This window comes from Parus major, chromosome 18 (genome assembly GCF_001522545.3).
Source record: "Parus major isolate Abel chromosome 18, Parus_major1.1, whole genome shotgun sequence".
Classification (NCBI taxonomy): Eukaryota; Metazoa; Chordata; class Aves; order Passeriformes; family Paridae; genus Parus; species Parus major.
Window position 1 is genome coordinate 2,406,343 of NC_031786.1, and position 14,298 is coordinate 2,420,640.

The 14,298-nt window shown below is 43.7% G+C and overlaps 1 protein-coding gene across 1 annotated transcript; it reads right to left on the bottom strand.

Moving 5' to 3' along the window:
* PRKAR1A (protein kinase cAMP-dependent type I regulatory subunit alpha) lies at positions 1 to 13,949 on the bottom strand. Its single transcript, XM_015646036.3, has 11 exons — positions 13,403 to 13,949; positions 10,991 to 11,169; positions 5,697 to 5,870; positions 4,977 to 5,068; positions 4,732 to 4,793; positions 4,204 to 4,250; positions 3,530 to 3,688; positions 3,044 to 3,104; positions 2,658 to 2,779; positions 2,041 to 2,122; positions 1 to 304 (listed from the first exon to the last, which is right to left on the bottom strand). Exons 2-11 carry the CDS (start codon positions 11,165 to 11,167, stop codon positions 132 to 134), a joined length of 1,149 nt encoding a protein of 382 aa, XP_015501522.1. The 5' UTR covers positions 11,168 to 11,169; positions 13,403 to 13,949; the 3' UTR covers positions 1 to 131.
* Between the last annotated feature and the right edge of the window lie 349 nt (positions 13,950 to 14,298).

The window sequence follows — 14,298 nt, forward strand, 5'->3', positions numbered from 1 at the left end:
TTTTTTTCCTTTTTTTTTTTTTTTTTTTTTTTTTTTTAACAGGACAGGAAGCTGCAAATGCCAGTGGCTCTGCACAAGGGGAAGAAAGCAGTCTGCATTTGTGAAGCATGGCTTGGACAGGGAGGAAGGTTTCAGACAGACAGTGATACAAAACTGTTGTACTGCTGGATGTTCCTCTTGAGGATATCCGAGCAGGGACCCAGCACACGCTCGAACCGGGGCCGGTCCAGCTTCACACATTTCAAGGGGCCACGAGCCACGACGGTGGCAGCACGAGGACGGTTCATCAGCAGAGCAATCTCACCTGGGACAGCAGAAACAGGGAACTGAGTTACCAATCGATGGGAGAAACAGGCAAAGAAATGACCCTTCTTATAATTCAGGTAATTCAGGCTTTAGCACTACTCAGAACAAGTAGCCAGTAATTACATGAAAAGCAGTTTGTGAAGGCAGTTAAAAAAAAAAACAACAAACCTACCTGATGATTTTGTTATTAAAAAGTCTGACCACATTCAAGTCTCTCTGGAAAAAAAGCCTAAATAATTTTCAATACTATGGCTGTTTGAGGAAAGGTCATGTTTCAATTTACCATGTAATTTTCCTAGCCAAGAAGTAGTTATTTTTCTAATAGTACTGCTCAATTCTGGTGTTTCTAGGAAACTCAGGGCAACAAGAGCATGGTTTTGAAGTAAACAAACAAATAAAACATTCAGGCACCAGACAGAAGCCTTTGACCCATTGCTGGCCAGAATCAAGACTCTGACTTTGTCATGGGGCCATGGAAAAGGAGAATTTTCAAGTCCCACTGAATCCCCATTTCTTAAGTTTTGAACAAACATGCCAAAAGCTTTGTTACAACTGCTGAACAACATATGTGGAAAACAAGGTCTCAACAAGCCCCTGTTATCAGCAACAGAAACAACCCCCAACATTCCTACAACAAGCACAGAAGCAACAACAGCAGCAACTCTGGGGTTTTGGATTTGAGCTCCTTCCACACTCAGGACTGAGGAAAGAACTCAGTGTTCCTTGGAAAAGACTTTTGTCTGCATTATCAGAAGGGATGCTCAAAAGAAATGAGGAAAACTTTTCCTCTGTGCCCAATTAAAACTCCTGAAACCTGGCAGCCTCCAAAAGAGAGGCTTGCTAAAGAATAAAGATGTTCTAAGGGAGAATTAAACCCCTGAGGGAAAGGTCTGAAGCACCTGAACACAATGACTGTGATAATATTTAGAGTGGGAAACTCAAGAGAACACAGAGGGAAATATCAGAAGATATGAAATAACACAGAATGAAGTCTAGGCCTAGATCTGAGCCAAGCTTTGGGCAGAGCCCATGCACTCGAGTCCATCCCAACTCAGGCCTTGCAACAGAGGATTTGCTGCTTACATCATCTACAGAGCTGAAAACATGGACAACCAAAAGGTTTTAGCAAGAGGAAAGAGAGAAAAATGTGAGGGGCTTTGAGAAGGAGAGGGCTGTATTTAAGCATTAAACAGCAGGTTCTGACCAGGTTCCTTTCTGACCTGGAGAACAGAAGGCCAAGGAAGGAATTTTCTAATCTTACTGCAGCCTTCAGCTGTGTAATGAGTGACTACAAAGACAAACCCAGGCTGCACAGGGAGAGAAAGAGAAAGCAACAGGCAGCAGAACAGGAAATTCTTGTCAGGCATGAAGGAAGAAACCTCTCCACAACAAGGCTGGTTAGACAGAGAAAGAAATTTCCCACAGAGACTGTCAGATCTCCATCCCTGGAGACACTGGAAACTCAACTGGACACAGAACTGAGGCATACAGTGTCATTTCAAATTTAACTCTGCTCAGGGCAGGGAGGTCAGGCCAAATCATCTTTTACAGTAAAGTAGTGTGGAACAATCACACCTGAGTGCCAAGTGACTCTGATACTCACCCAACACTGACAGCAACCACTGGAGTCCAAAACAGTAATTAAGCAAATCCATCTTATCTCTACCATCGACACAGCACAGACAAAAAGGTGACAGTGGTGTCTGTAGCCAGAGTTATCACAGCATCACTCACCAAAGTAATCAGAAGGTCCCAGTCTGCCCACTTCAACAAATTCCTCATTTTCTGACCGGCGCTGTAACACTGCAGCTGTGCCCTTCAATAAACGACAGCAGTCAAACAACTGCAATTTCCAGCATCACTCCAAACGCTGAATTTCACACAGAATCAGCTTTGCTTTGCTGAAGTAACAATGCCTCAGCTAAACAATCACTTCACAGTCCTTGCACAGTTCACCTAACTGCTCCTCTCTAAGCATAAAACATCGTGGACATTTACATATCCACAGCAGTGACTTCCTCCTGATTTTCCTCATGACAATACAAATATTATAGTATAAGTAGCAAAAATCCCAGAAAAAACACAAACCACCAGACAGAAGACAACACTAGAACAGGTCTCCACTCTCAAAAAGATAAACTGCTTTTAGTCAGAAACTTGATATTTTTTTCCTGGAATTATCATTTGTGAAAACAACAAAACTAATCCAGGTTACTGCATGTCCAGCAAGATGATGTTTCTTTAGGGACTTTCCAGAAGTACATTCTTAAGTTTTGTTCTTCTCCAAGTGCCTGCTTAGGGACACAATAAAAACAGTCAAGTCCTGAGCATTTAATTTTGAGCTTGCTTACCTCCAAGATAATGAAGAACTCATCTCCTGGCTCTCCCTGGACCACAATCTTCTGCCCATCCTCAAACTGTACCGGTTCCAAGGCATCAGCCACAGTCAGACGCTCCCACTTGTCCAGAGATTCTGTAGAGTTAAAAGCTCATTACTGGAGTGTCTTCTCAAGGCACAAATTACACCTTTTGCTTTGTATTTATACAGAGGTCAGTGTATTTCTGCCTGCATTTATGCATCAGTGATCAAGACTTGAATTAGAGTTCTTTTGGATTGATGCAGAGAAGCAGTTATGATGAATTACCACAACAGCCTGTAATCATCATAATGCTGGATAATAGCTTCATTACAATGTGGCAATTGATTCCACTCCAGAACAAAAATCTTCTCACTTACCCAATATAGATACTTTACTAAGGAACTTCTCATACATATTTCTCTTTCTCAAAGTATTTCCCTATTAAAAAAAGGAAAGAACACAAAGTAATTTTTCTTTCTACTCTAAATAAAACTCCAGACACAAACAAATTTAACCAGACACACGGTGTTCTGTCTCACAGACCCCAAACCCACAAGATGAAATGTTTTGAAATTGAGCTCTCTCAGTAATATTCCAGTTGAGCAACATTTCTAAAGTACTCAGCATTTATTGCAGCCTTATTACACTCTGGGCTCTGTTTAATATTGGCATTGTTTTGCTCACTAATGCAAGATTCCCCCTTGCCCTGTGCCTGAGAGATGCACGTTGAGTAATCAGCTTTCTGATTACTGAAGAGACAGCAGGATTTGGAATAAATAACTCCAGCAAAGGACAGGCAGAAGGACAGATATGCAGGATACACAACCCCCAAAGCATAAATCCAGGTTTTGAGGGATACTTGCCATCAGGATCCTTCTGTAGCTGTCCCTGTCAATGCCCCACAACTTGACATTGGTCTTGGCTTTGACGGTGGCAGCTCGGGGGGTGCCGTAGATGAGAGCGAGCTCTCCAAAGCTCCCACCCTCACCCACACTGGTGGCCCACTCACTGTTCACGTAAACCTGCAAGGCAGAGCATGGTCAGACACACCTCAGCTTCCTGCAGCCCTCTGTTCCCTTGGGACTAAAAGGAACTTCTCACATCTGTACTGAACATTTCAGGGTTTTATCAACGCTTCCAACCCCAGCACAGTTTGTGCTTTCATTGACAAAGGGATTCTCTTCTACATCTCATGCACAGACTCCTGAGAAATAACATTTCAACAAGCTCTGTGTCATAAAGAGCTATGAATGAGCTGGGTTGGAAAATAAAAAGTCTGGTTGTTCTAAAAGCCTGCCCCACACCTCAACTCTACCCTGAATGCCTAAAATGTCTGCATTGTGTCCAAATAATTTGTTTTGAAACTCAGTCTGTGCAGCCAGACTGAGCTGTTAAAGAGCAAAACAAACTTCTGTAAGTAAGAACTTAAAATGAGAAAAGCTGCTAAAGGCAGGGTCTGTAAAAGAGGCCTACAAATATCAGAATATTCTCCTGCCAGGAATGAACATATCATTAATAAACTATCAGGAATGCTTACATCCATTTCTCCTTGATCAACAACATAGAAGTTATCACCTTCATCACCTAAAGAAGAGAAAAAAAGTTGAATATACACTAAACTGAATATACTAAGAAAGAACTGGCATCTCTGCCAACTTTGATGTTTAGACTCCAACAAGGCTGACAAATTTTTGCAGTTTGCAGGGTGAAACATCACATTTTGCTGATTTCACACTCCTCTCAGCCCCGAAAGGGGACATCTACTGGTACCCAGGAGATCAGCAGCAATTCCAGGATTACTGGAAAGGCGAAGCAGATGCATAAATTGACATAACATTTCTACAGAGTCGTCAAAGGACAATATTCCCAACAGATAATCTCCTCAAGGAATCCACATCCTTCTCCAGTGGCTCCTACACCTCACTTCAGTATGAAGTGCTTCAGGGAATACAACAAGAAATCGTGTGGCTGCAGTGACCCTGCTTTTATATTAAAAAATAAACACAAACTAAGAGTGCTATAGCAGAGCCAGCTCCCCATCCCCAGAGCAAACAGTGTCACTTGCCTTGCTGGATGACAGTCTCTCCTGCGATGTAAGTGACAGGGAACATCGCATCGAAGATGTCACTGAAGGAAAGGACACCAAAATCAGACAAAAGCCTGCACAACTCCCCACATCTGTGCCCCCAACCCATCAGTGCTGCTCCTGGAGCTCTGTGGTTCCACTGACCACTGCAGATTTGTGACACATTTAGTTCTTCTGAACTCTGCACTTCCACAAACCTTAACCCCACAAAGATTTCCTCCTACCTCCTCTCATTATCATCAAGATGGGTAAACAGCACATTCTTCTCAATTGCTTTTGCCAAAGCAGCCATGGTTTTGTAATCCTTTGGAATAACCTAGGAGACAATCAGAGAAAGCAAATGGTTAATTTTTCTCATGAAAAATTTCTGCATTTCCCATGGTAAATAAACAACTTAATTTGCTACAAAACACTGGCTGAGTTTTTCCATTTTCTTTCAAGTACTATAAATACAACCCCAAATATAGTCAATGTTTACAGACAGTTTGAACACAAGGAAAATATAATCTTGTATTATTTTATGCAACTGAAAAGCATAATTCCATGCTCAGTTTGTAAGTTCTTTTGCAAGAGGACAAATATCTGTTCAACCTGTGTTTTCCTGGGAACAGCAGCAAGCCGGCTCTGCCATTAGGCCAAATGTTGTTTCAGCTGCCAAATAATTGGAAGCACATTATATATAATGTATCTAAATATATGCACATCTAAATATACATGACTTCAAAGGGAACAGGTCTAAGTAATACATGAATGGTTTAATTGCATGATAGGTTATTCTGTCCTCAGTTAAACAGCCACACACACAGGTCTGCTTTTTTTACAGCAATTTTGACACAACAGGCTCCAGGGCCTTGGTGTTATTTAATACCCTGGATAGAAGGTGGGTTCAGATAAACTTTTGGATTGTGGATGTAGTTTTGAGCAAGGTTTAAGAGTCAGAGCACCTTTCTAACATAAGATGCAGCATCCTCTTCTGTGTAGACTTCTGCACTGATGGCCCCACGTCGTGATCGATATTTAACCACAGGGTTGAGGGGAGGAGGAGGGGAGATCTCATCCTCCCGGGAGTCAGAGCGAGAACCAGACTTCAGCTGATTCAACAACTGCTTTGTTTCCTCCTAAACAGGAAGGAAGACATGGTTGTGTCACATAATCCAAAGGGAAAAAATAAAAGCAGTGGTGTATCATGTTCCAGCCCAGCCTGCCAACACCAGGGAGCTTCCTGTGCACCATTATTCCCACATTAAGGCAAACAGGAGACTGCAGCATCAGAGATCAAAGGCCTTTCAAAACACGTGGTAGATGTGCCTTTCATTCCTACCAGTCACATCACAATGGTGTTTATTTTATTGAGTTATCCTTCATTTATTAAGCTATTAGTGTGAACAAATTGATTTTACTTTCTGCCAGGGTACTCAACAGGTGATGAGGACATTCCTCAAAGGCTGAAGGCATTTCCCCAGCTGCAAACCCCCAGTTCCTCCCCTCAGCTGCGAGGTGTTAAAGCCTTTATGGAGTTGAAAGACAGAGGAGCAATTCCTCAGAAATCCATGTTACATGAGAAGCTTTTGAAAGAGGTTGAGTCATGGACCAACTTGATACTCATTAACCAACATTTATTTTAGGAGAAAGAAACATGAACACTGCTTTCAAAAGAGCTGGAGGAAGGATGCTGGAGGCCAAATGCTGGAGGCCAAAGGGGGATTTTTTTATGCAAACCACATGCAAACCTTCCACAAGGTTACTTGTTTTCCTTATTTCCTTCAGTTATTTACTGTGTTGTAGTGATACTGTAGAAAACCACGGTACTTACAATAACACAAATTCTAATTAACTTGACGCACAGAAATTTGATTCTTCGAAAGATTCACCTCAATCAACTAAAATCAGATTAAAAACAAAACAGCCAACCCTGGAGTCAGAGCACTGACATCATAACAGCTCAAATGACTTTCCCAGCGTTAGGAAACAGGGGTTTGGGACATTCTGTAAAAGAACAAGGGCTCATCTGTTCTCCCAGAGCTCCAGCCCTTGTAAAAGCTGGGTTTGTCCCAGTGTCCTTGATCCCAGCTGGGCAGTGAGGCTCTGGATAACAGCACCAGCCCAAGGGAAGGGCCATGGGATAACCATTCCTGGGAGTTTCCATTCCCCCTCTCCCAGAGCCAAGCAGCTCCACCGCCTCACGTTTCACTTCCTGCTCTTTGCCCACTGATAAAATGGTGCCACATTTCCCAGCCATGGCAGCAAAATGTATTTAAAACTCGTTTCTGTCCTCTGATTTTAGAGGAACAAGTTTCAACAGAGATGAAATTAAAAATAGCCTGAGCAGTAATAAGTGTTTGCTGTAAACTGCCTCACCATCAACCACAGAACATGTTTGTTCACATACAAAATACTTAGCCTGTTAAAAAAGACACTTTTTAAATAAGTGAACACCAGCTGCTGGGTTTTTCCAGTATCACATAAAATATTAAATATTGTGATCAGAGATTGAAGCACTTCAGCAGCATTTAGTGAGGGAGTTGTTATCAAAACACTCTTCAAGAGACTCCTCAGGGTAATGCCCCACTCAGGGAGAAGGAAGCTGCATTAACACAAAAAAATATAACTGGTAACTTCTGTCTGACCCAAAATATAATATTAATATTTATTTTTTTAGTATAGTAAGATAGGGGATGGACACAGAAACAAGATGCAGGTGGGTAAAATAATGTATTAATTTAAAATACACCAGTTATTCTAAATAGTTCATACACAGACTCACCAAGAAGATTCTCCCTGGGACAAATCACAGAATAGAACCATAGAATGAGGTTAAAAAAGACCCCCAAGATCATGAGTTCCAAACATCACTATGTCAACTAAACCATAAATCTCCAGATATTCATATTACACACTGCCAGACAACCCTGTGCCATGACATCCTATAATCTCAGTTGTCATCTTTTTAATAGACACCTTTTACAATTTCTGACATTAAACCCCATTTATTAAACCAATAGATCAAAGAAAAATTACAGCAGGACCTAAAGGAAGTGTGGCATTTGTTCTTCTCAGATACCTTTGGATTTAGCCAGTGTTTATAAGGAAAAAGTGTTTGCTCAAGCCTGGAAGCTCCTCACATTAAACATATAACGGATAAAGACACTCAGTTTGCTCTGTACTCATCAGTATAAACATTCCCAGGATTTGAGGAAGATTTAGGAATAAAGTTCATCTATTTATTACATCCAAGTGTTGATCCTGGTCCTTCAGCTGATGAAGCAGTTCAGTTTTCAGTGTCAGTCAAGAACTGCAAGCCTTATTTTTCCTGACAAATAAAAGTTTATTAAGTCCATTTCAATTATTACAAGTAATACTGAAGTGATGACACTTCACATACTCGGATTTAAGTCTATCAAGCTACTGAAGAAGACATTCACAATTTCAGAATGATGCTGCACACTGTACAACCTGCTAATTGTCATTGCATCAGACAGTCTCAACTTCTTCTAGTTAATTAGTATTTAATTTATATCATATTTTTAAAAACCCAAACATTCAGAAGCTATGAAAGCATTTTAAAAAAAGTTCTGCCATAAACTATATATCCTCCTAAACTAGCTTGTTTTGCAAAAGAAACATTTTTTTAATTTAATTTAATCTAAAATTTAGTAAAATGGGAAAACATTCAGGTATCAGGGCAGGTGGTGGGGAACAGGGACACTAACTACATGTCCATCACACTTCCAAATTCCAGCTTTCTATAAAGCCTGATGTGCACATAACTGCATCACACACAATATTTCTAGCATGCACTTATTCCAGAGCACAGCCATGTCCAACAGCCAGGATTCATCTGGCAGGCTGCAATAATGATCCCTACATTAAATTTCCATAGCTCAAGCTGCATTACCCAGCCCAGCCCAGCCCTGGAGAGCTATCAGAGCTTTTAGCAGGTATTGGTATTACCAGACATGTTTGCACAGCAAACAGAACAGAGGCCTTAGCACACCACAAACAGATAAAATAAAACCATTTATACAATCAATGAGTAGTAATTAGATTCATCTAACAGCTTTCATAACCCAGAAAAGGACATTTGAATTCCTATAGTAGCTGTTACCATGTCGGAGGCAGCAATTTCGATGTTTCTGAACAGAAATTCTAAAGAATGTTTAAATTTCTTCAACATATTTTAATAACATGCCAGTGAATCAGCTCTGTTTGTGTGCAGTGGAAGAGATGACTTGTCAAGGGAATGAGAAAATAGCAACCTCACTTTGGTTTTCAATGGTGCTCCCTCAAAAATCCATCTTATTAAAAAAAACCTGAGGTAGAGATACAGGCAGAGAGAGGAAAATTTAGAAAGCAAGTTGAGAAGTTGCTTTGCTTTATTACAGATGTAAAAGACATGATTTTGGGAGGTGAAGCAGAGTGAGTTTCATGCATTTTTGCTGTAGCAGAGCTGAGGACTGGGCTGGAGCTGGTTAATAACATTACTGAACATTTGTGCTCTCCAGACACGGATGTCAGGAGTTTCCTGCCCAGCACAGGATGTTCACTGCTCTGTTATCTCAGGGCTGTGGAGGTACCACATTACCTGGCTAAACTCAGCCCAGGCTGAGTGGGGAAACCACCCAGAAGAAGCTGCAGCAAGTTTTGAATCCTAGGAGGCAAGAAAAAAATGCTCCAGCTCCACTTGTAGCTACAGCTGCACTAGAGGGCACTTGGAACCCATGAGAAAAAGACCCTGACCAAAACTGTGACAGCAATTTAAGGGAAAAAAAAAAAACATTACCTAACTGGTTTTATTTTCAGCTTCAGTGTAGGCTGACCGAGTACACAGAGAACCAATGTGCACCAGAATAAAATCATCAACTTATTTAATTCCAATATTCATGTCATTAAATTCAGAGCTGGACTTGTTATCTTAAAAAACAAATTAAGTTCCTAAATACTGCACGTTGACCACAAATCCACTGCACAAAGGCACCCAAATAATCCCATTTTACATCCCCACATATGGATTGGTTTAGGATTTATTCTAAGCACAATAATGCAGTTTACTTGGTAAAATTCTGTCTGTAGATACTTGTGGTGATGTTTTCATTCCCAAAATTCCCAAGCTAGCAGTACTTCAAAACTCAAGAATCCAAGGAGGGGAAGGAGTCATTGTAACAGGCAGGGACATGGGTTTTTTAAGAACCTCGTTAGTCACTGGTTTATTGCTGATACACACTAAAAAAAAAGTCAGAGCTCTTCATTTCATAAGCAAAATGTTCCCCAAATAAATGATGAGTTATAGCAGGTAGTCTGCACCCCTCGGTCATTTTCTACTATTTATCCTGAACACTTCCATTAAAGAACAATTTCCACCAGACATATTTATGATCTTCAGTGTTAATTTCCCTCTTCTTTATATCAGCAATTAGTAACTCACTAGAACAAAAAAATAAAGATAAATATCTAACTACAAGTACTGAGAGCAACAACTGCTGCACAAGGTCACAGCTGCATTATTTACTAATTCCATGTTCTGAGAACAGTTGAATCCAGCCTTTCCTCTGCACAAGCTTTTAATATTCCCATTTCCACTGCAGCTCCTTTTCCTACCTGCTTAGATATCAATATACAAAATTAACAGGTCAGAAGAGTGTGAAATCGCTGTTTCAATTCTGAATGCTTTCCTTTTCAAAGATCCCAGAATGCTTCCAACAACAACAGAAACACCAAAAGGGCCACGGGACAAACACAAGAGAGACACCAACACTGAACTCCCAAGAGAAGGCAGAAACAGGCTTGCTCTTTCACAGATGTAAAATGCAAATACTTCCATTTGACGTCAGCTAGGCCTGGATAATACCACTGGCACCACTTCTGTGCTCTACCCACATTACTGGAAATCGATATAAGAATCCAAATGCCCTCACCAGCATCCAGCAAGGTCAAACTCCAGAGCTCTCCAGCTCCAGACACACCACCTATGCTATGTGTATCAGCACCCATGAGCAAGCACTGAACAGGGATCACACCTGTATCCCAGCTGGATAAGTCTCCTGGTCACTTTATGTTCTGTCATAAAGCCTTTGGGATAACAGAGGTGCACAAACTACTGGAAAACAGGATCTGCTTTCCAAAAGCACCACTTCAAACAGTCAACACAACTGGTCAAATCTGCAGCTCAGTCCCTAAGTGACAAAGATCCATTCAAATATAAGTTGTTGCACCCTCCTTCCCTGCCATTCTGTATTTTTACCTTCTCCAATCTCTCAAAGTACTCTCTGATGAATCCCATGGGTCTTTCAGGTCTCACTGTGCATAACTGTACAATGCAATCCTTCAGCAGTTGCTGGATGTTGTGTTTTTGGATGTAAAGTTCACATTCCCGGAGGCTCCGCTCCTCCTCGCTGCTGCTGCTGCTGGAAGCTGCCATTGCTGAAGGGAAGAGAAGGAGGTTAAATAATAACTAACTACTGGAAACAAAGATGCTGCTGCCTAAAACAAAGTTATGGTGCATTATCTTACTGATACCACAGCAAAAACCACCTTTACCTACCAGAGCAGTAACTAAGCTAAAGAAATCACCGTGAACTTATTTAGCACCTGAAAAGAAACCAGAAATCAAAACTCTGGGGGCTCTACAGCCACAGACAGAAAAGAAAAAGCATTTGGTTGAACTGAAGAAGCTTCAACAGCTCAAGCCCTGTGGGCGCTCCGAGTCAGGGAAGATTCCACCTGAACCTCCTGCTGTTCAACTGAGGATTTTGTAGGACTGGAGGCTGCGTGGTCTGTGTGGGGTCATGAGGATGGATGATGGCCAGGAGAGAGGTGGGTGGAAGCTGGAAATGTGAGAGGCCAAGCATGACCAGTATTCGGAAGTGAAACATGTTCAGGTTGAAGCCAAAGCCAAAATGCCACGGCAGAGTCTGCTAACGGAAGTTATGGATTACAGGCATCGCTCCTAAAAAGCTCCTGTGTAATTTAAACCTCTTCATACCTCATCACTTATTTCATGGATGCACTGCAATCCCAAAAATACCTCTTCAACTGTAAATAATGAAGAGTACAGCTTTAAACATCTGTTATGATGCCAGGTTTTCAAAATACTTCAGCTATGCCACTTTCAAAAATGTTCCTAAGCAGATTTTTTCCCCCTTTCAAGTTTGTGCTGGGTTTCCACTTCCAGATTTTGGTAGCAGGGGGTACAGGGGATTCTGTGGGAAGCTGCTGGCTGCTTCCTCCATGCCCAACAGAGCCAATGCCAGACAGCTCCAACATGAAACTGCCACTGGCCGAGGTGACAGTGGCAGAGCCTTTGGGACAATGTATTCAAGGAGAGAGGAGAAATGGCTGCTTCAGCCAGACAGAGGAGTGGGATTATCTGGGAAAAACAGCCCTGCAGCCCCAGGGTCGGTGCAGGAGGTGCTCCAGGCCCTGGAGCATGGATTCCCTGGCAGCCTCACCCATGGTGAGGCAGATGTGCCCTGCAGCCCCTGGGGGTCCATAGGGGATGCAGAGATCCACCTGCAGCCCCTGGGGGTCCATAGGGGATGCAGAGATCCACCTGCAGCCCCTGGGTTCCATGGGGAGCAGAGATCCACCCACAGCCCCTGGGGGTCCATAGGGGATGCACTGATCCACCCACAGCCCCTGGGGGTCCATAGGGGATGCACTGATCCACCCACAGCCCCTGAGGGTCCATAGGGGATGCAGAGATCCACCCACAGCCCCTGAGGGTCCATAGGGGATGCAGAGATCCACCCACAGCCCCTGGGGGTCCATAGGGGATGCAGAGATCCACCCACAGCCCCTGGGGGTCCATAGGGGATNATGCAGAGATCCACCCACAGCCCCTGGGGGTCCATAGGGGATGCAGAGATCCACCCACAGCCCCTGGGGGTCCATAGGGGATGCAGAGATCCACCTGCAGCCCCTAGAGATCCACCTACACCCTGTGGAGGATCCCACACTGGAGCAGGGGAATGCAGAGTGTGACCCCAGGGGAATCCTGTGCTGGAGTGGTTTCCTGGCAGGAGTTGTGACCGTGGCAGGGAAATCAGGCTGGAGAGCAGCCTGCAGGAAGGACTCACATTGGAAAGTCCATGGAGGACTGTGTCCCATGGGGAAAGTGTGAGGAGTCCTGCTCTGAGCAGGATGGAGCAGCTGCAACAATGTGTAACGAACTGACTGCAATCCTCATCCTCTGGGGTGAGGGGACGTAGAGAAAATCAGGAGTAAAGTTAATGCTGGAAAGAAGGGAGAGGGCCAGGAAGATGTTTGTAAGATTTGGCTTTATTTCTCATTATCCTACTCAAATTTAATTAGCTCAATTTATTACCAATTTCCCCAAATGGAGTCTGTTTTGCCCATGACGGCAAGTGGTGAGTGATCTCTCCCTTATCTCAGTCCAGGAGCCTTTCCTTATATTTTCCTTCTGTTGTTGAGTTGAGGAGGGCAGTGATGGAGCAGTTTTGGTGGGTGCTTAGCATCTAGCCTGGCTTAGCCCACCACAAGGTTATAAAACCATTTTAAAATACATTTTTGTACATACACATGTATATAAACACATATTTAATGTCATTTTTTTCTTAAGAAAAATAAACATTGAGAGAGTTAAACAGGAAAGACTTTCTCAGGGCATTTTTGGATGAAATATAAAGAAAGTTACCTGGTACAGGGAGTGTGGCAACAGCTTATTTATATGCAGTAAGATATGTTGATCCCAGGATCAGCTTTTGAAAGGGAAAAAAGGGATTCAGTCACAATAATTTTGAGAAATGACAAGTCACTGAAGTCACATCATGGGTTTTATCCTGCTGAGGCAGCAGCAGGAAAACCCAGAGCCCAGAGGCAACACAACAACGTGCCCCTCCGCTTTCTGCTGCTGGAGATTACAGAAGGCTTCGAGTTAATATGGAATTACCAACACTTTAACAAGGTTTCGTTCTTGTCACACTTAATCCCTGCTCAAGGACACACACATACACACGTGTATTGTGCGTTGCATAAACACAAAGCGTGGCCTTCCCACGGGCTGAGAAAGCGCCGAGAAGTTCTCCAGTTACTCCTTTTGTTTTGCCAGTCCTTACGGTGAAGGTCAGCGCTAATTAACCAGCGCCGGAGAACGCCGGCGGCTCCGTGACCGCCCGCAAATTGCGCCCCGTGAGCGGACACGGGCACGGGCCACGGGAGAAGGGCAAGAGCGGTGCAGGAAATGCGGTATCACGGGCAAAATGAAAACTCCGGTATTCCTACGAGCCGGTTTTTTCTGCACGTTCCCAAAGCGCTCCCGAGCTCCCCAAGGCGTGGCTGCCCCGCCCAGCCCAGCCCTCACGCAGCGCGGGGCTGCGGCCGCTTCAGAGCCGGGGCCACCGGGAAGGCACCGACCGGGTACCCCCGGAGCGGGGGACACGGAGCCGCGGGGGCACAACCGGCCCAAAGCGCCGCCGGGCGCGGCCGCACAGCCCGCGGTGACCCCTCGGACACCGGCCCGAGAAGGCGCCGCTATCCCCGCAGCAGCCCCGGAGCCGCGGCCCCGGTCCCGCTCCCTCAGCCGGGCCGGGC